General features: G+C 36.7%; 1 protein-coding gene across 1 annotated transcript in view; it reads left to right on the top strand.

Moving 5' to 3' along the window:
- Positions 1 to 3425: 3425 nt before the first annotated feature.
- LOC125808641 (E3 ubiquitin protein ligase RIN2) overlaps positions 3426 to 22292 on the top strand; it is a 29103-nt gene continuing 10236 nt past the window's right edge. The window contains exons 1-5 of the mRNA XM_049488313.1: positions 3426 to 3623; positions 4366 to 4762; positions 14946 to 15023; positions 16881 to 16967; positions 17046 to 17167. Of these exons, the coding sequence (XP_049344270.1) occupies positions 4523 to 4762; positions 14946 to 15023; positions 16881 to 16967; positions 17046 to 17167 (527 nt within the window). The 5' untranslated portion in view covers positions 3426 to 3623; positions 4366 to 4522. The remainder of the gene's footprint in view (positions 3624 to 4365; positions 4763 to 14945; positions 15024 to 16880; positions 16968 to 17045; positions 17168 to 22292) is intronic.

Below are 22292 nucleotides of genomic sequence, written 5' to 3'. Positions count from 1 at the left end.
TGTGACAATTTGTCACAAATTTCTTCTCAGTTCTGATCTTCCACTTCATATACTTGATTGTCAATTGGTTTGACAATCATATTTTTCTCTTATGTTCTAATCTTCAGTAGGTTCCTGAATGACATCTTCTATGACTTTGTTTGGTCTTTGGTCCGTCCCTTAATTTGTAATTATGATTTCGATCATAAAGCATTCAAAATCAATAACTTAACTGTATTTTTCATTGTTTGACCATTTTAACATGAAAAATCTACAATTCTATAAAATAACTTAATATACACATAAGAATAATAAAAACATTAAGTAAAGGGCCTAAAAAGTATTATAAATTCAAGTCACATTAATATCCTCACGACTTTTTGAATGTTGAATTGTGTCAATTAATACAAGAAATTAAAGGATTACAAAATATGTACAAAATTTTTTGTAATCAAATAATATAATCCAAAATGATGATAGAAACATATGTAAACCAACTGCATATATTAACAAATGATGCAATTTACTTAATTTATAAGGATATTTCATATTCTTGACAAGTTGAAAATATCACTTAAAATGAACTGTCAAGCCTGCTTTACTGGCAATTTATTGTTGAACTATTCACCAAAGAGTTTTAGAAAATAAGAAAATAGAAAAAAATTGCACTATCGCCTAAGAGTGGACATAAATATCAAATTATTGAAAAATTGAATCGAATTAATATAATTTTGTTCTTTAGTTTATCGATCTGATTTTAATGTTTTTTTTTCGATTCTTCGATTCAGTGAATACATTATAAAGAATTAATTAATCAATTGGACATTTGGGAGACAAAAAATTCATTAATTTGAATTTTTTTTCTACTTCTTCTTTCAAGAGCAGAATAACTCCAAAGAGTTTGAGTTTGAGTTTGATTTTTTTCTTCGATTTTCTGGTTCAATTTTGGTGCACCGAAAAACTGAACTTTCATAAAAAAAATTTTTAAAAAACTTTTTAAAATATATCACTGATAAGTCTTCTTTTTATTTCTTCTCGTGTTGTTGTTGTTGTTCCTATTATTTTTTATTATTATTATTTTTGGCAACCAATGTGGATATTACCATTAACAAAGAGAAACTACTTGCAATCTAAGAGCATCCAGACCTCAGTACCTCTAAAGGTATATTGAGGAATGACCTCAGCAACTCTAAACTAGTTACATAATTCCTGCCAAAACATTCTACATCTATGTGCTCGTTTTGTATTCTTGTACATTCCTATCCTCTCTACAATTTCTCGTGTTATTCCCTCCACTATGTTAACATGATGTATGTGTACTCCTTTAAATTGCTTCCAGTTCCTCGCTTTTCAAATGTAATATACCATTGCTCCCCATATAGCAACCACCACTTCCTTTTTAAACTTCTTCCAGTGCTTCAACTTAATCAACTTCAGTGTAGATTTTAACTCTCTTGCAGGCATAGAGACGTTGGCCCATTGTAACAGCGCAACTCTTACCTTAGTAGCATATTCACACTCTACAAACAGGTGCATGTGTGTCTCCAACATACCTTGTTGACATAAGCAGCATCTATTGTCTTATACATTTATTCCCATATTTAGTAGCCTTTCCTTTGTGAGCAATCTGTTTTGCATTGCTAACCACATAATGATCCTCTGCCTAGGTAGTGATACAGAGTTCCAAACTAACTTAGCTACCTCAAGTTTATCTTGACTGCCAATCAGATCATGATATCCACTTGTAATTGAATACTTCCCATTAGCTGTAAGGTTGAACTGCCCTTGTGTATACTAGTGTTGCATCTTATCTTTGAGGGAATTTATTTTCCTCCAATACCAACTACTATCAACTGGTGCTCTATGTGACCAAACTGTATCTGCTTTTATGTATATTCCATGCACCCATTTCATCCATAATGATTCCTTTCTCATAGCCAATTGCCATAGAAGCTTTCCTACAGAAGCTACATTCCATTTACCACATCCTTTGATATTCAGTCCACCCTGCCTCTTTGGAAAACATACTTTCTTCCAAGAAACCAATGATACTTTCCTTTTAACCTCATTGCTTCCCCACAAGTATTCTCTACATTTCTTATCTACCTCTTTCACTACACTTTGCGGAAGGATGAACACTGAGCCGCAAAAACTATGGATTGAAAATAAGACTGCCAGTATCACTTGAAGTCTGCCTGCATAGGAGAGTTTTTTTTGCATAAGTATGCTTGATCCTGCTAGTTATTTTCTCAACTAGCTGATGGCATTCCAACTTACCCCACCTCTTTGATGTGAGTGGGAGTCCCAAATATCTAATGGGAAAATTTCCTTGTGTGAATCCAGTAATAGCCAGTAGTTGTTCCTTCACCTGTTCAGTCAGACCTGCTAAGAATAAGCTGGATTTGTCCATGTGGGACCTCCTATTATTATTGTTAATATTATTATTATTATTATTGTTGTTGTTGTTGTTGTTGTTGTTGTTGTTAATATTATTGTTGTTCCGATAGACGTTGAGTGTTGAATTGTTGATCACTGCTAGGGAAATTGAAAATTATAACTTGTAAATGTAATGGCACGTGGGAGTATGGTCAATTGTTGTTGATAGTGATTATATTTAAATGTTTTAATTTTTAGTATCTTATACTTTAATTTGGTCCTCATTTTTTTTTCTCATTCACAATGAAAAGAACATTTTAAAAACATAAAAATAAATCGATTTGAAGTTAAAAAAGTCGAATCAAATTGAACTAATTCAGTTCGATGTTTGGTGCATATTTTTTTAAAATAAAAAATTAAAGAATCAAATCGAATCGAAGAATCAAACGCTCAACCTACCATCGTCTGCCCTGTCCCATTTAGATTTTGTTAAAAATGTGTTTTAATCTGTCTTATTCAGCCCACTAAACCCTAATTTGCCACATTTCTATTCTTAATAATTTCACTCCTCGCCTCATCTTGAAAGTATATCCGTTCAGGACAAGTTTGAGAAATGTTAATATCCGAGAGGGTCACATTGGAGACAATTTTGAACATTCAAGGAACCATATTATTGACATTAATTTTCAGAGGAACCAAAAGTTAAATATTATTTTATTTAATAATAAATAAAACAAAAGGTGAAAACAATCACCCGATTCTGAACAGGCTATCAAGAAAAGGACAAAATAATAGAATAATATAATAATGCTCATTCCATTCTTATTTAGTTGTCATTATTTTAGATTTTACTTTCCTTAAGAAACTGGATAAATTTATCAATCTATCCTTATTCATTGTTCTCTTTTATTTAAGTCAAAATTTCAACATGCGTTAATTTTGTGAAATGACTAATATTAAGTAACATTCTATTTTAATAAAAACGACACGTAAATAGGAACGGAGAGATATTATTTTATTAATAGAAATACTAGGAGAATGAGTCTATTATTATATATATTTAAAAGACTCTCAATAAAGTAATATTAGAGAGGTACTACTAGAGTACTATAATATATCTCCGAAGACAATTCTCAAGTATGCCGTTTCTATCACTCTTCAATTTCCCGCAAAAAACTGATCCATTGACATGAAGCTGAAGATCTCAGACTAAGTTTACCCGACAACGACAAGATTTCTGCTTTCATCTTTGTCTGAGATCTTTACAGGTTCTCAATTCTTCCGATTTTCCATCTTAATGTCGATGTTTTACATTATATATACAGATGCTAATTCAGCTCTTCATTACTGAATCCTTCAATTAGATCTTTCTTGTTGATTTAGTTCTTTGATGTTTTTAGCACTTTTTTGATTGCTTAATCCCTTTTTGTGCACCTATTTGCTAGTTCTAGGGTTTTGCGTTGGACAATTGATAATTGTGTTGTTGACTTTTCTCTAAATACAAGAATTTGTACACCTGTTTGGTACTTTTTGTTTGTAGTGGGAAGAAATTCTTATGTATATGCTATGGAGGAGTTGTTGTTAAATGAGGATCACTTTCGAGTTGAGCATTCCATTGGTAAAGTTTGGTATCTTCTCAGTGGAATCCATAAATTGCCACAGTGGTTAGGTGGACAATTCAACCGTCAAAACATTTTAAATTGGTCCCAAGGGGAAAAAAACTAAGCTTTACTCCCGTACTAAATGGGTTCAGCATATGAATACTCAATATCCATTCTGCAGATTATGTGAACCTGTTTCATTCCAGTGCTTAATAATTAATCTTTTGGGTGACATAGGCGGGGGAGAGTTGCCAGGATTCTTGTGAGGATGAACTATAGGCTTTTGACAACTCTGATACTGAGTCTGCTGTCAGCCTGTCGCTCATTTGTTGATACATGACAATGTTTCTTCTTCTTTCTGTTGTTTTATTGAGGAAATAATCTTTGGATTGTTTTGCTTTTGATGCAGATTTCTGCTTTAAGTTCCACTACCAATCAGAATTAGGTGAACTTCTTTGTAATATACTAAGTTGCAGCCATCATTTTTGAGGGCAAATGATCATGCTTACTTGTTCTAATGAAAGTCTTGGATTCTGTTAGCTCTGAGAAAGATAAATATATTTGCCATGGGCGTAAGCTACTTGTCAGTTTCAGCATTCTGCACTGTTCTGAGCTATGTCGGACTCCAGTGTTGGATGGGAATTTCAGTTGAGAAACTAAAATCAGATGGGCTCATTGGGGAGAGCATTATCAACTTTGGGAATGAAAGCCGTGCACTAGAGAACCTTTTAGGTTCACATACAACAATTGCTCTGGGAGCCAATTTTGCAGTCAACGTATTTATACTGCTAGTTTTGTTTCTTAAGGTACTTATTCTTTGCACGTTGAGATGAATAGTTATGACTGATATTGTTACCATAGGCTGGGAAATTTCAAGCGATTATTAAGTTATTTCTTGTAAAGCTATGGGTAAATCAGCAAATAATGCTTGTTCTAATATAATGATTAATGCAGTTGGTCGGGTATTCAGTATCTTCGATATACCTGTGGATAATTCTTTATTGTTGTTTTTCCATCCACAAGGGCGATTCTTTTCTCATGATGGACATGGTTATGGTATGAGATTGACCATATTAGATTTATTCTAGCTTATAATTTAGTTTTAGATAACACCTTTTTAAAAAAGAGGGAATCATACTTGAATACATTTAAGCATATAAGTAATCCTAGCCAAATAAATTTCAATCATCCTGACATAACCTTGCAATCCTTACTCCTTAAATGTGACCCTGCCACTTATCCCCTCCTTTTTTTCTAATAAAAAAAAAGGTAAAGTGATAGGGTCACATGTAACGACTGCAAGGTGGTGCCAGACTAAACCCTAACCATCTTATACAAACTAGTAGCTCTGGAGGTGAAGTGAAAGAGTGGAGCATGGTAGTTGCATAGTTGATACTAAAAGACTCAAACCAAATAGTATTTAAGCCTTGGGGACAAGCTTTTGAAGGAGGGAGAACGAGACCTAGATGTTTCACAAATACTTTGTGGTAGGAAATGATAAGTTGCATTGAGAAAGTAGCAATGAAGTTTTAGGTGTGTCAAAAATTTCTAAGGGGTTGTTTGGTTCACTGATAAGTTGATGCAAAGATGTATATACAATGATTGAGATTTGTAATTCACGGATTATTTAGTGCATATGCATTTTTGTAGATGTTAGGATCGTTGTATTAAAAATAAGCACTACAATGTATGATTTAAAGCGCATGTTTGATTTTAAATTGCTGAAACTCTTGTTTCCAATTATAACCTTGGAGCTTTCCATTAGGTGTAAAGAAGTGCTTTGGAAGGAGGGTATTTTTGTCATTTGGTTTGTTTTCATCTAAGTACTGCTAATCATTGTATGGTTATACCACATTGACTGTGATATAAAATAATACAATAATTATTATCTAAAATATAACACATTTTAAATATGCTGAATTTGAAATGGTAATCAAATGAAGTATAAAACAGTACAATTTTATACATGGATTATTCTTTGTAATACTTGTGGGTAAACATATCATGAGACCTCAACCACAACAATCACGACGGTGGCGGTGGAGTAAGGAGGTGCCAAGTTTTGTTAAAACAAAAAGAGAGTAGTGTAAGAAGTTATCAAAAACAGAAGATGGAGAAGTTTTTGAAAGGTATAAGAGAACAAAGAGAGAATTGAAGAAGGCGAATAGTGAAGCTTGAGGTAAAGCCTTAAATAGATGACTTTAGAAAGTAAGTGATGTGACAAGATTCCTACTAAGCACCCAGGGTTCTAGCATAGTGGTCAATGAAATGAAAAGAAACCATGAGGTCTCATGTTCAAATCTCAGTGGGGACAAAAGTACTAGGTGATTTCGTCCAATCTGTGTAAGCCTTTGTAGAAAGAGTTACCTTGTACCTGTTGGTGGTAGGATAAGGATACATCAATTATTCTGTGGAATCAATCGAGGCAAGCACAAGAAGGCTTACCACTGTTGTTAAAAACTAGATGATTCCTAGTCTAGGAGTGTTTACAAGATCGCGGCCAAAGTACTATCACAAAGGCTCAAGGGTGTAATGGGCAAACTTGTTTTCAATCATCAAAATGCTTTCATTAAGGACAGACAAATCACAAATGTTGCTCTAATTGCCAATGAAGTTCTGGATTGGAGAATGAAAAATAAGGAACCCCGCATTCTATGCAAACTAGACATAGAAAAAGCTTTTGATCGACTCAATTGGTCACATCTCTTTTCCATTATCAGGCAAATGAGTTTTGGTGAAAGGTGGTTTAAATCGACTCAATTGGTCACATCTCTTACCACATAAGGGACTCAGACAAGGGGATCCTATCTCTCCTTTTCTTTTTATCCTGGCAATGGAGGGCCTTAGTAATATGTCCGATAAGGCGAATCAACTGCGATGGCTGGATGGTTTTAATGTTGGCATAAGGAACACTGTTAATGTTTCACACTTACTATATGTTGCTGACACCCTTGTATTTTGTGGAGCACATAGATCTCAAGTTCTTTACCTAAATCTAACCCTACTCATCTTTGAATCACTTTTAGGCCTTCATACAAATATGTTAAAAAGTGTTATATACCCTGTTAATGAGGTTTTAGAGCACCCAAGGATGTAGCCTAGTGGTCAATGAAGTGGTTGAGAACCCTGAGATCTCAGGTTCAAAACTCAGCGGAGTGCAAAATATGAAGGCAAAGATATGGGGATGACCAAAGAAGTGACTACACCTTATGCAGTGAGTTTGTGGAGATCAATAAGAGACATGTGGGATGAAGTTAAGAGTAACGCAAGGATCAAAGTTGTAGATGGAAACAAGACAAGATTTTGGAAAGATGAGTGGCATGAAAAGGGAAACCTGGTCTTTTCCCAGACATATACAACAGTTTTGGGACAACACAATACTATAGCAGAATGGACAAATCAGGGGTGGAGCTTCAGTTTCAGAAGACAATTCAATGACTGGGAAATAGAAGAGTGGCAGAATTTCTCAACAATGTGGAAGCTTTTAATGGGCTACAAACAGGGGAAGATGCTATGTGGTGGAAGGGAAATAGCAGAGGGGAATTCAAAGTTAACTCAGCCTACAAGTTGATGGATCAGACAAACCGCCAAACATACAGTTGGCCATGGAAGCAAATATGGAGAAGCAAAATACCTCATAAAATCTCATGCTTCATATGGTTATTGGCCAAATAAGCTGCTTTGACTCAAGATAACTTGAAGAAAAAGAGGGATAACCTTATGCTCTAGTTGCTTTCTATGTGGGGAGGCATTAGAGACAGTGAACCATTTGTTCCTACACTGCAAGTATACCCAACAACTATGGAGGATTTTTTTGAATCTCAAAGGCATCTCCTGGACCATGCCTTGGAAGGTCTCAGAGGCTTTGAAGAGTTGGGAGGCAGCAGGGGTGAATGCAAAGGACAGAAACAGATGGAGAATTATCCCTGCTAGTATATGGTGGACTATTTGGAAAGAAAGGAATTCTAGGTGTTTTGAGAGCATAGAGAATGATGTCTAGAAAGTCAAGTTAAACTGCATTTTATTGTTATGTTTTTGGTGTAATCAAGTATACTCCAATGACACTGTATCAGTAATTGATGTTTTAGACTCAATATAGACAGAAACAAGTGGAAAGGAGGCATTTGTATATAATGGTTTCAGTATAACCCATGTACTGTTTTGTGATATAATACAAAGTTACCTATTTCAAAAAAAAAAAAACACTAGGTGATTCTTTCCATTTTTCCTAGCCTTGGTGGATTGAGTTACTTGATACTTGTTGCTGGTGGAGGTGGCATGTATTCCGTGGAATTGATCGGGGTGCGCGAAAGCTGGTCCGGACACCACGATCATCAAAAAAGAAGAGAGATTTTAGACCTAGAAGAACTTGCAAGACTTGTGGGTTTTACCACTGGCTCCCTTCCAACCACCTATCTTGGATTACTCCTAGGTGCCACATTTGGATCTACATCTATAAGGGATGGGGTGATTGAGAAGTTTGAGAGAAGGTTGGCATCATGGCAGATGCAATATACATCAATGGATGGGCGATTGACACTGATTAACAATGTGTTAGACAAAATTCTAACTTACTACATGACACTATTTCCCATACCTAGCGAAGTACTGAAGCAACTTGATAGGATCAGGAGGAATTTCCTATGAGAGGGTAACAACAAGGATCATAAGTTTCACTTGGTAAAGTGGATTAAAGTGGTGCTGCCAAAACAATTGGGAGGATTGGGCATAAAAGATTTAGCTCTTCACAATGATTACTCATGATATGGTTATGGAGGTGCACTCAAGTGGATCAAACTCTATGGAAGGAAGTAATCAAGGCAAAACATGGAGTCCAAAATCATTGGTGCTCCAAGCTGTCCAGACTCCAGATCCCCTCATGGTGTAGGCCTATGGAAGAGTATATGCAAGATTAAAGACGAGTTCTTTCAAATCACCAAGTTGGCAGCAGGTAATGGTATACATATTAGGTTTTGGAAGGATAGGTGGCTGGACAATATTATTCTGATGGAGGAATTCCCAAGTCTATATCAAATAGCGCGTGACCCTAATTCTTCCTTGCACAGAATAGGACATACAACACCTTGAATGTACTTTTCAAAAGAAACCTACAAGATTGGGAAATCGAAGAAGTGGTCAACTTGTTTTTTAGGCTAGAAGGCCAGGTGATAAATGTCAGGAAGCAGACAAGTTATGGTGGGGCAGTGACAAGGATGGTAAATATTCAGTCAACGCAGATTATGCAAATTCATATGCTCCTAATGAATTGCTTGATAACTGGCCATGGAAGTTGATATGGAATGACTAAGCTCCCAACAGAGATCATATGCTTCAGTTGGATATCTCTCATGAAGTTTGCCTCACTCAAGACAACCTTAAGAAAAGGAATTTTCAAATTGCCAATAGATATTACATGAGCCAACAGAACCTTGAGTACAACAACCGTCTATTTTTACATTGTACAGTCACTGCTTACTTAGAGTATGTTTTTGTATATATTTGGTATTAATTGGGTAATGCCACATAGTACCAAAGAGACCTTTGAATGCTGGTGCAATTGGAGAGTTGGTAAGGCCAACTCCAAATCACTCCCTTATGGCTAAAGTATCTTTTGTATCTATATAGTTGGCAGTCTTTCACCCATAGATTCACCTGAGAACTTTTTGAACTTCGTTAGCTCCCTGGTACTAGTTTAGTCTTTTTTGTGATTGAGCTAACAAAATTTTGTTATTTTCCTAACTTTTGTACTATTCTGCATCTTCTTGATGCCAACAATGAAATTTCTTATTACTTCATAAAAAAAAAACTAAATTTGAGAGGAGATAGTGTGATCAAACAGAGATGAAATTCCTACTTCAATCAATTTCTCAACAAAAATCACGAGGATAATTTTTTTGATTTTCATACTTATGTGGAGAAACCTTAGTAACACTTCATAGAATTAAGTGCTTATCTTGGGAGTGTGGGAAACTAAACATCAATCAAACAAGTAGATTTATTTCAAAGGAAACTCTGTCTTATTGAATTTATCTTTGGATTCCATCTGAAGCCTGAACTGCCACTACCACTTCTTTCAGCAAAATCGAAGTCCTTAGTACAATCAATTTCAGTATGCCGATTTTATTTGAAGAGACCTGGTCATCCAATTCGCTCCATCCGACATGAACAATTCTGTAGTCAAAGCAACTTTATCACTTTAGACTTGACTTTTACTTTAGCCTCTCGGCTTTGAGAAGCCGTGGCCCAACAATGCTTTCTTAAAGCTTGTAATCTGTTCGACATAATAACCAATCTCAAGATGGATGATCCAAGGCCCTCTTACCAACTTGCTCCCGGTGACAATAGACACTACCTCATTTGGGTTGGAAACAATATAATTGTCCATTGTATGGACACACAAGGTCAAAACATGTGTGTCAGGCTTTCCAGTCAAGTATAGTTGATAATCCCATTTTCAAATATGTATTTGAATAGATTCTCCTTTGATCTTTATCAGTCTCTGGATTGGCTTCAAAGGATTCTCTCTTATGGATTTGGCTTCTATTTAAGACTTTTTGGAATATAGAATCTAACTACTCTCCTGTCATGACCCAAGGTAGATCCTAGGTGTAATATGGCGTATAGGATCCCAAGAGGCCCCATACAAGCCACTTAGCATACATAAACAAGATATAAGAAAATCGAAAGAGATAAAGAGAACATTTCAAATCACACAGTGTTATAAAAGTAATGCGGAAGTCTACAAAGTCTCATTTGCCATCTAATACATCAAGAGTGATCGGGACGTAACCCTGGCATCATGTACAATCTCTGATAAGGAAAAAACATAAATGAAATGAAACCGTCCTCGGATCCTAAGGACTCACCAAGTCTTTGAATGCTCTAAGTGTAGCTACTGGCCACGAGTGGAGGGAGAAAAGTCACCACGCCCAACATTAGGGAAAATGTAGGCAAGAGTATGTGTTAGTACAAATATGTATCAAGTATGCTTGCCATGCATAAACATATAAAAGTCAAGTAAAAAGGGACCTTTTCATGATAAGCAAAGACCAACTGAACATGTGATAAAAGAGTTAGAAAACATAAGTCGTAAAAACAAGGTCAATGCATGTCAACATCATTAAAACATTTGTGAGATGCTTCCTTAAGTAACCTTGACTCATTAGTGTGGGAGAATACCTTTAACCAACATGTAAGACCATGTGAGCTATCAACACGGAATTCAGCGTCTACCCCACACCGAAAAGAGGTGTTCTCACTTGCCAAGGTAAGAACCATGAACTTCTAGCTTACGTGGATCCACTAGCTAAAAGTCTTATCTAGACAAATCCTATGTTGGCACATAGTTTATGGGACATGGATAATCACCACTTGTCCACTCGGTGCTAAGCATAACTCCCATAGAATATTCATTATTCTTAACTTTCCTTAACATTCATAAGACATGGGTAATCGCCTCTAGTCTTTGCATCATAGGTCATTGGTGCTTGCCTCATCATTAGAATAGCTCCTTAACTTTGATTCATTTTAGATGAGAAGACCTTTCAACTTTAGAATCCTTTATGTGAGAAAAACCTTTCACATTCATGCTTTCATGTGTATATGAGGAATCCTTTCACAACACCAACAACAATATCAACATTGATACTTCACTCTCAAAGCATCCTTACAACATTTACATCAACTTCATAAGAACATGCATGATTTCATAAACTCATCATTCATAGTTCAAAACCCACATTATATCATCATAACTTGGAAAACACGGGGCATGCATGGGTTCATGGGGAATCATCTTAAAACATGGAATTTACTCAATTCATGCATAAATGATCATAATTCAATCAAATAAATCAATATACAAAGGAACCCATAACATAGAAGAAAACCCTAACTCAATTGGGGATTTTTAACTTTATAAATTGGAGAATTTAGGAACTCCATGGAGGAAAGGGCTCCATGGATGAAAACTATCATACCTTGATGCCAAAAGCTTGACTTCAATGGAGGAATTGGAGACTTGACTTGAAAACCCTAGCCTTCTTCTTCAACTTCTAGAGAGAAATATTTGGAGAGAAAGACTTGTTCTTCTTTTTAGGAATTGAGAGAATGATTTCAATTGGGGAAATTTGGGGGTAAAAACACTTATATATGCTTCAGGTGAAGGGTAAAATGACATAATATTAGGCTAGAATAATTAGGAAAAGACTCAAAAGCCCTCATAAAAATAACTGTCGACTCCCATTGACAGCACAACCTACGGTCCGTTGGTCAGACCACGAACCGTACTGGTTGGCCGTCGATCGAGTTCAGAGACTATGGTCTTTGGTCCTCGACTGATGGGACCCACCTACGGACCGTGGGTCTATTGACGGGCCGTGGGTCTCAACTTTTGATCCTTTTTTTTTTCTAAGTCAGGGACTCACCTACGAGACCTACCTACGACTCGTGCATTGGACGATGGACCGTTAACATTTTTGGAAAACTGGACTGGCCAACCACAGGCCTACTACAGTCCGTTGGTCAGTCCACGGACCGTCGGTACTGGCACCAGGTTCTGAAGAAAGCTGAAATTTTCACCCTTTTTGAATCCGAGGTGTTACTCCTCCAACCTTGGTTTTTGAGGATTCTAGTTTGATCTATACCCAAAAACCCACGTCTTATATTCAAAATTACTTTTTTTTAGCCGTCATGAATTCTTGCCGGGCTTTCATGAGGTATCTAATAAATCTGCTTCGTGTTGCTGGCGCACCTCTCCTAACTGTTGCCCATTTATCCTAGAATAATCTTTTAGGACTCACGGGGCATACCAATAAAAAGAAAAGCATAATTGGATTGGAATCGATGACTTAAGCCTCTTTCTTAAGGGCCTTTAAAGACCGGCCATTGTCGAACGAGGCACTTCGCTTCACTGTCCTTCAAGGAAGCAAGTTCTCACAGTAAATTCTCATCCCATAGGCACATCTTGACTATGACAAAAGGAGAGATAGGTCATGCGTACTAAAGGATGCAAAAATGGTTGAGTTAGAGAAACATGTGATCAATCTGGTATGGGAGACTTATTTAAGTTATTTGTTATGTTACCAGATGCTGGGGAACAACTGGTGAAGTTCGACTCTATAATGGGAGCTTTTATTTTCTTCCTCTTGCTTTGCGCATGTTTCTTCTGTCATTTATGAGCCTTTATGTTGGACCTCCTGTGCTTTCCTAGATCCTTTGTGAAGGGGCCAAGCTCATGTCATAGTGTGAGTTAGCTGAACTTTGCCACTAATTGGCTTAACTGTGCTATTGGCTCCAGAGGATCGAACCTAGTATGAGTTTGTTTGCTTTTGTTTATTCTTCTCTCCTCTTCAGACTAGGCTATATTCTCTTCTTGGGCCCACTATAGCATATTTGGGTTATTTGTGCAAAAGCCCACAAGTTTTGGCTCCCATTTTTCTGTCTGTTTTCTTTTTGGCCATTTTATTGTAAATTCAGTTCTTTAATTTGAGAAGAACTCCATGCCTGTCCAATTTGAAACTAAATTTGGCAGTTCACGTATCCACATGTCTCATACAGACTCTTTCAACCATTGCTCCTCTCAGCATGTTCACCTCATCTTCCTCCTTCCTTTGTAACTTTGATAGAATATCATAGTGAAGTGAGTTGACTATGAGTGGAAGGATGATTATTTTATCCACCACGAACAAAATCTAGCTAACATCTTCTTAGATCCAGTAATCGTTGCCTCATCAATCTCGACCATACCCCTAGCTTATTGTCAACATCTCTACATTGTGGGTGGAACACCTAAGATATAAAGTGAACTTACTAGTCTTGCCTTTATCTTCTCTTCTTCAAATCCTTTCCTACTGCACCCCTTACTTTTTCAGTTTACCATAAGTCTGCTCTTTCATTCTACTATCTAACCTTTCTCTACTCAGTTCGTCGTTTGTGGCAATTTGATTGAAAGTAGCTTCCTTCTAGCTTCTCTATCCTTCTCTGAGGGCATGTGCCGTTGATCCATCTATAGCAGACTCAAACCAACAGTCCTCTGTGAACCTCTCGATGTTCCTGCTAACAATGTCTAGACCATTGGGCTCTATTGTCTGCTTCATAGGCCCAATGCCCCTTGTTATTCTCATAATATAGAGGCTTTATCTTCATGTTAGAGTGTTTTCAACTCATGCGTATGTTCTAGCTTTCAGCATTGGGACATCACTAGAGACGTCTCCACAAATAACATTAGTTTAACCCTCTGAAAATCAGGATCCACATACCGGGTCACAGTGTATGTAAGAATAGATAACTGATTTAGGCTTGCACCAAAACATTTACTGTTTTCTCTGTATTTCTTTTCAATATTGGGTGGATAAGCTGTGGTTCTAGGATTCTATTATTTATTCTTTGAGATGTAATTTGGACTCCTTTTATTTTAATCCAGATAGGGAAGTATGTGGTTATAGTTTTGGGAAAGAATACATGTACCTCTTAGTCTGATCTTAAATTGATCTAGTTGATTTTCTACAGGGATTATGAGAATATTTGAATGATCATTGTATAATGTATTTGCGTTTGGTCAAAATATATTAAAATACCGGTGAGAAGATGTGAAAAGGGTGTAAAGATATCACATCAAGTTGAAAATAGTATAATGTTATCATATATTAAGAATATGTTGACTTTGTGTTTGTAGAAAAATAATTTTCGGGGACGGATGAATGATAAATTAGGTATAAAGGATGGGGAGGTGGAATATTTTCTTGATAACCTCCGAAAGGACGTCCTTTCAGCCTTATTGAATGTCTAACAAACTCTTTAACTTCTTTTGGCTTCTTGGACATTTCTTCATGTAATGGCTAGAATGTCTCTGTGAATGTTTAAAATAGGACTTCTTAATGCTTCTAATGAAAGTTCATGGGAAATTAGGTACTCTTTGTGCACCTGAATCCTTTTCAAATATTATAGAGTACCTTTTACAACACAAGTTCTTTTCACAACTTTCTGCAGACTATATTCTTTGGAGATTTGCACTCATCAGAAATCCGAAAGCTGGCTGAGCGTCTTATCAATTATGTTATTTCCAAGGTAAACATCTCAGTTACATGAATTAGGTGGTATCTAGAACCTTGATTATCTTTTTTTCTTCTTTTCTTTCCTCTATTGTTATAATTCAAACTCTATACTTTGTGACCGATGTTAAGGAAAATTATGCAACATATAGTGTTGGCACTTGGCATTGTTTCCATTTGATTTTACTTGTTAAGATCTTTTGGCCGCTTTAAATTGTTATATTGCTTGACATTGAATGGATGACTAAGTAAGCTGATGTGTGATGGTTACATTTTCCCCTTCTTGGAGCAATGCTGCGCCAAGTGAGTATGAGTACTCGGTGGAAAGAAACTAAAAAGATGGAAAGTGAGAGGAGTGAGGGGCCCCTTATTTAGAACTAGTTCATTGATGTTAAGGAAAATTATGCAACATATAGTGTTGGCACTTGGCATTGTTTCCATTTGATTTTACTTGTTAAGATCTTTTGGCCACTTTAAATTGTTATATTGCTTGACATTGAATGGATGACTAAGTAAGCTGATGTGTGATGGTTACATTTTCCCCTTCTTGGAGCAATGCTGAGCCAAGTGAGTATGAGTACTCTGTGGAAAGAAACTAAAAAGATGGAAAGTGAGAGGAGTGAGGGGCCCCTTATTTAGAACTAGTTCATTGACAGTTTCTGGACAACTTGGTGAAAGATGTGAGCTTCAGCCTTGTTCAGAGTATTAGCACCTCTCAATTCTTGCTTTGCAAAACCTCCATAGTTGATCCACAGGGTTCTTCTTGTCGATGAATTGGACAAAATATAGTGTATACATTTTTGTAGGTTCATGATCTATAAGACTGAGTAAGGAAGGGAGAACCTGCATGAAGATAGGGAAATTATTTTGTTGGGCTTGGACTTGCTATATATGATGAATTTTAATACCATGGGGTCTTCTAAGTTTAGTAGTTGAAGATCTCAATTTTTTCTGATGATTTAACATTCTCTCATATGTTTTTCATTTTATATGGGAAACTTTTCCTTTGTTAGAATAATCATTCTACAAAGTCCACATCTGGTTCCGATATGAGATGCCTACATGAATGTTCAGAAACGTTTCAGGGTAACCACATATCACTGCTGTCTGATTGCGAAATTTGAAATGCCAACAACATGATATTGAACGAATAAATTTCCCAAGTTCAAGAATTTGATGTCTTGCGCATCCCTTAATCCTTAACCTTTGGTGGATTGGGAAGTTCACTTGAAGGTTGAAATATATAGTGTATCTTTCTCTCCAGGCAAAATGCAAGAATGGGAATAAATGGGTCTGAATCCAAACAGGTGGTAGCATTTACGTTATTTACATACCTTAAATGCCCGCATCTTCTGATCGTATTATTTCTTGATTTCTTCAACCCCGTCTGTCATGTTTTCTGCATTCATTATCCCATCACTACCATACAGTCCCAAAACATCCTTTTCCTTAATCCCTATCTTTCTTGCTATCTACAGACCTAACATAGTTTCAATAAGAATAGTTACTGGAGCATAGGGACATATGGATATGGATGTGTCAATACTAGATCTGGTTTTTGGTTGAAATTTGAATTGTTTCAAACTGTTGGTTTGATCAGATTGGATATGTCTTGTCATCGTGATCTTTCACTGAGAAGTGATTGCAGTAGTTCTGAATCACTTCCACAATGATCTAGAGCATTTCAAACTCTGCTTGAGACTCATAGCTCCATGTGTATCATTTGCTAAATTTGAAGTCTACATTCATGTTGCCCTCTATGCATGTAAACTTACACTAGTATGGTCAATGAAGTCATTCTCACATTCATGTTTCTCTTTAGTGGTTGTATTGGAAGTGTTTTAGTATACTGTTCACTGATAACTACTTACAGGGAACTTTTCTTCCATTGGTTGTTCCACCTACGCTGTATCAAGCAGGCCTGTGGTCAACGTGGCTAGCTGTTCTTTGCTTTTTAAAGGTATCCACTGTTGTGTATTCTAAGCTATTGATATTGGGATTGAGTGTCTAACCTTGGATAAAATCTACATATATACAGATGTTTCAAGCTTTAGCTAGGGATCGACTTGAACGATTGAATGCCTCTCCTTCAGCTACTCCCTGGTCATATTTCCGGGTGTATTCTGCCTTATTGCTGGTTCTCTCAGCCAACTTACTCTGGTACTTCCTAGACCTAAGTCTGTTTGTTGTGCATTACATTATGCAGAGGTCATTCTTATTTGAATATTGTATTTAGTTTTAAGGATGTAGAAGGTATTGTACGTGTGTTGTCTTTTGTATTTTCGAACTATTGCTGTTTTCGCAGCAATTGTGTCTCCATAGATACAAGTCTGAAGCTTTAATCCGTATTACCCTTCTATGCTTTGGGCAAATTTCACATGGGAGGTCTCTAGAATTAACACGGTCTATGCATGTCATATTGCTCACTATAACAGCAGCATAAAATCGAGTTCACCAACACCCAAAACTGATGGGACGGATATAAGAAGATGTGCGTGGAATTTCATGATAGCGAGGACCTCATGTCTGAAAGATAGAACAGAAATACTTATCAGAACAGGGGGAAACATAGGAAGAGTGTTTCTTCTATAAAATTACCTAGAAATATGGAAGTTCAGATATTACGTCCTAGACCAAAAATCAATGGACACATCAGTCCAGATATAAGAAAAACAACCTAACTTTGACCTTATTTGGATGGAAGTAGCAATTACAAAAACAGTGAGAAAGGAATTGAATCCAAAGAGACTTAATTTGTTCCTTAATAAAGAAAATTTACCATTCACTTCATTCATGCAAGTACTCTGCAATGTAGATTTTGCTAAACAAAGGGAGTAACCACAAAAGGGAAAATCAGTGATCTGTTTAGGAGTTTTTGGTCATTAAAGTCTTCCTTTCACATCTTCTGATTATACCTTTCTTGGCCTTTCGGCTAAGATCAAGTGTAGTAGTTCTTCACATCTTCTGATTTTCCACCCATTCAAGTCTAAACAATAACCATTTATCATTTAAATTCACTTACCTAGTTAAATAAGCACATGCCTGGCCTCTTCTTCTTAGATTTTAAGAATTCAATTATTCTCCTGCTGTTTTCATCATAGTTTGTCTTTTTTCCATCACTTTCTGGCCATTTTAGCCATTGAGTAGTGCCAGCAGCAACAAACCGAAAAAAGTATTTATACAAATAATATTTAAGAAAATATTAAATAAACTGATTATTGGTATTAGTCGAGGTGCGCACAAGCTAGCTCGAACACCACGGTTTATCAAAAAAAAAAAGAAGAAACTTTGCTTCATCGCTTTAAGCAATGAATGGCTCACTTTTCACCACATTGGTTTAACTTAAGCTACCTGGTTGGGATAATAGTGAATATGTCCCTGGGTGTTCGATTCCAGACTTTTGTGGTATTAATGTTCATTGAGGGGGCCAAAAATAATATTCTCCGAATGGAGCTAGTTGGATTACAAGGTTTATCTCGTTACTGTGGCCGACTGCTGTCAGCTTTGGTGTAGCTGTAGTATCCGCCCCAGATTCATTCAAGCAAAACATGGTTCTTTTATTCGAGCATACGGAGGAATATTCTTAGTTCTTACTTGATTCAGTCGTGCAGCTCCTTCTACAACCTCTTGTAATGTTCTCAAATAATCAGACTCAATCAACTCAATAAAACAGTGCCAGCCAAAATGGAATAACAATTCCCATCAACAGACTTAATGAGTATTCAGCTAAAACAATCCAACAATGATTCAAATTAGAATGAAAACTGATGGAACAGTAACTAAAATAGGAATCATCTCCAGATTTGCTAAGTCCTTCAATACTCTCACGCCAAGAGAATCACATTGGCATACCTGAAAAAGATTAAACTCAATTTCAGGACCTCAATTAGGAAACATCCATTGTGATTCAATCACAAGAAGACCTGAAATGAGAAAAAGGAAGAAGATAGATGGAAGAGGGAAGAAGGATTTAGGAGAGAAAAGGGCAGAGAGCACGAGAGAGATGATCATACCAATTTCATCCTTCCAACATCGAAAGGATTTGCTTATATATGTTGCCATGACAACCGTCCCTCCTCTTTAATGTGAGTCGTCAATTTCCAGTAACAACGACAACAACAACAACATACCAGTGTAGTCCACACAGTGAGGTCTGGCGAGGGTAGAGTGTATGTAGACCTTACCTCTACTTCAGAGGTGAGGAAGAAAGGTTGTTTCCGATTGACCCCCGGCTCAAGGCAAAAACAATGTAGAAAAGACATAATGAAAGTACAATAGAAAATAGATAGTAACAAAACAACAGATAGGAACATAATAGTACTATAACAAAATAATACTACAAACAAACTACATGAAATAATAGATAGTCACAGAAATCGAAGAGCAAGAAAGTACAAGAGTAGTTGTACGACTACTGGTAAGGGGAACAAGGCAAAGCACTCCAACCTACTAGTATGGACACAGTCCTACCTACTAACCTTTTACCCTAATTCGTGGCCTTCACACCTTCCTCTCTAAGGTCTAGTCTAATCACCTCTTCCCAGTGCTTCTTTGGTCTACCTCTTCTGAATCCATCCATAACCAACCTCTCACACCTCCACACTTGGGCATCCGTTCATCTCCTCATCACATCCCCAAACCAAACCATCTCAACCTTCGCTTCCCGTTTAAATAAGCTCGCATTACTTTTTCTCAAAAAAATAAAAATAAAGCTCGCATTACCGTTAATCCTGTACCTAATGACTCACCCACATGCCTTGTTTAGCTAGCAAATGCTTAGTCATTTCATTCTACCCTCCTTCAAAACATTCTTGCCCTCAAGGTTGTTGTTGAAGGCTTGGAGCTGAGCTATGGATTCAGGGAACTGGGCTTAATGAAGGACCAATCCTCCCTTGTGGCCTCTTCAGGTGCATGGTTCTCCCACTGTATTAAAACCTTAACTAGTGCATTATTCTCCTTGACCATGCGCCTTTGTAATATGCCGATGAGCTTAACTAACATCTGGTCATCATCTCCCAGCAAGGGTAGCTGCTGCTGTGGGGTGACATTTGGTCCAATCCTCTTCTTGAGCAGTGAGACATGGAACAGAAGATGCATTATAGATATACTAGGTAGCAGTGTTATCAAAGGCGAAACGCAAAAAAGCTCTAAGGTCCGTTGGGGGCTTTAAGCGCAAAGCACAAATAAAGAGTGGGCTTTAATGAAAAAAGGTGCAAACGGAGAAAAAAATACAAATATATATGTTTTAGTCCAAGACTAATAATTATAAACATGAATGACAAATACATGACCAAAGAAATTGAATTTTTTTTTTATGATAAAGTGAAATATCAATTGTTTAGTGTCACCTCTTCAGAAGAGGCTCATTGGCAAGGAAAAGGTTGCCTTAGAACCTTGAGGATGACACTGAAGCGCACATAAAGCGAGGCAAAGCACTCAACACATTTTGAGCCCCGCTTCAGGGCTTAAGCACGCTTAAAGTGTGCCTTTGACTACACTGCTAGGTAGTTTGAGCTTGTAAGTAACAGTTCCTATTTTTGTTCCACCAGATAAGGACCGTAGTAATCAGTGAGAGAGGCTTTTGTGTGTTGGAGCTCTTGGAAAGTAGGGAAGTCCATGAAAGAGATCTGGTCATTGGTTCCTGCCCGTATATTGTGGTGCTTATGGACAGAGGGGAACAAACGGTATTTTGATGGCATCCCAACTTCCATCTCTACGGTTAAGACTATCTGCTTTGTTAGCCTTTTTACTTGGGTCAACCTTTCCTCTGTAATGACTATTGATTCTTTCCTAGAATTTATCAGTTCCATAGATCTCTGTTAGATAACTTTTTTTTTTTTTGGTCTTCATGGGGCTGATATTTTGTTTCTTTTGTAATCCTTGCATCTACTTGATGCGTTTGCTTATGAGATCCTACTTATTCCATCAAAAGAAGTAGTTGTTTTGAGCATACAGCTTAACTGCGGAAATTGTGATAATAGGTCATTTGTATAAACATGAACCTATCATGGCAAATATAAGATATCTGAGAAACTTATCATAAAAGATAGATAGAGGACAACTTGGAGAACATCTAGCCACTCTGAACGAGCTATGCGAAGTATTCTATACAGACAAAGGAATATTAAATCACTGTCAGCATTGCGTTAAAAAGAAAGAAAAATCAAAAGAAGATGACGACATGGAATTCAAAATTATTTTGTAAAAATAAGACGCATTTAAAAGAACATTTTACATCAAGAATTCATCCTTGACGTAAAGAAGACGTCGAGAGACTCACTATTAAAAGAAGAAACCACATTTCAGAATCTAATTTTTAGTATGAAAGCTGAGAAGATGAAATATACATCAAGTGAAGAATTGCCTTACAAGTGTAAAACTGGAATCTTCTCAGAAGAAAGATTAGTTGTGCTAGAATTCTCCATTTGAGAAAGTGAGTAATCTAGTTTCTATGTTAGGATAGAAAAATGAAGGAGAACACAACTTGAGCTACTTGTATAAGTATTTTGTTGTATGGCTTCTCTAATATGTTTTAAATATTTTATATTGTTCTACGACGTGGTGGATAGAAAACCCAGTTTCTTGTTACCCTTCGGGTTGGTCCAGTGGTTTGGGCTTGGGACTTCCATGTTGGAGGTCTCGAGTTCGAAACCCCTTGCCAGCGAAAACAAGGGGTTTGTCTTGTCTTCTGGGTCGAGCTTGTCGCACCGGCTTGCCTAGTGCGGGTTACCTCTCCTATGTGGTTTGTGAGCTATTGCATAGGAGCGGGGCTTTTACCCTGTGCGCACCCAAAGGGTAGCAGCTGCGGGTTTCCCTTGTCATAAAAAAAAAAAAAACCAGTTTCTTGTTTGTCTTACTATTATTCATTCTTGATTCAACTTTATTACATTAAAATCCAACTCAGTTTCCGATTAGTATATGAAATTTTCCTAGAGACCAACCATTATGCTTTGATCCTTTGAATCCAAAAGAGTGAGAACAGTATGAAAAAGTTGAGGATTGGCGAGGCACAAGTTGCGAGATTCGATAAAGAGGCGTAGATATTACAGAAAATGAAGTGGTAGGAAAAGGTAAATAAGTTAGCTCAAGAATCTCTGATATTTTGACAAATTTAAATTGTTTCTTAGATTCATACTTCTCAAGGAACTATAACCTTGAAAAATAATTGATATTGATCCAATTAGAAGTGAGACACAGAATGTGTTAGATATAATTACGAGCTTACAACTAGATAATTTGGAAAAATTATTTGAATATATACAATAGAGTGATGAAAAACTAGAAG

Source organism: Solanum verrucosum, unplaced genomic scaffold, assembly GCF_900185275.1.
Source record: "Solanum verrucosum unplaced genomic scaffold, falcon-dt-bn FXZP01000251.1, whole genome shotgun sequence".
Taxonomy (NCBI): Eukaryota; Viridiplantae; Streptophyta; class Magnoliopsida; order Solanales; family Solanaceae; genus Solanum; species Solanum verrucosum.
Note: the sequence above shows the minus strand (reverse complement) of the source record. Positions and strands in the feature narration are given on the sequence as shown.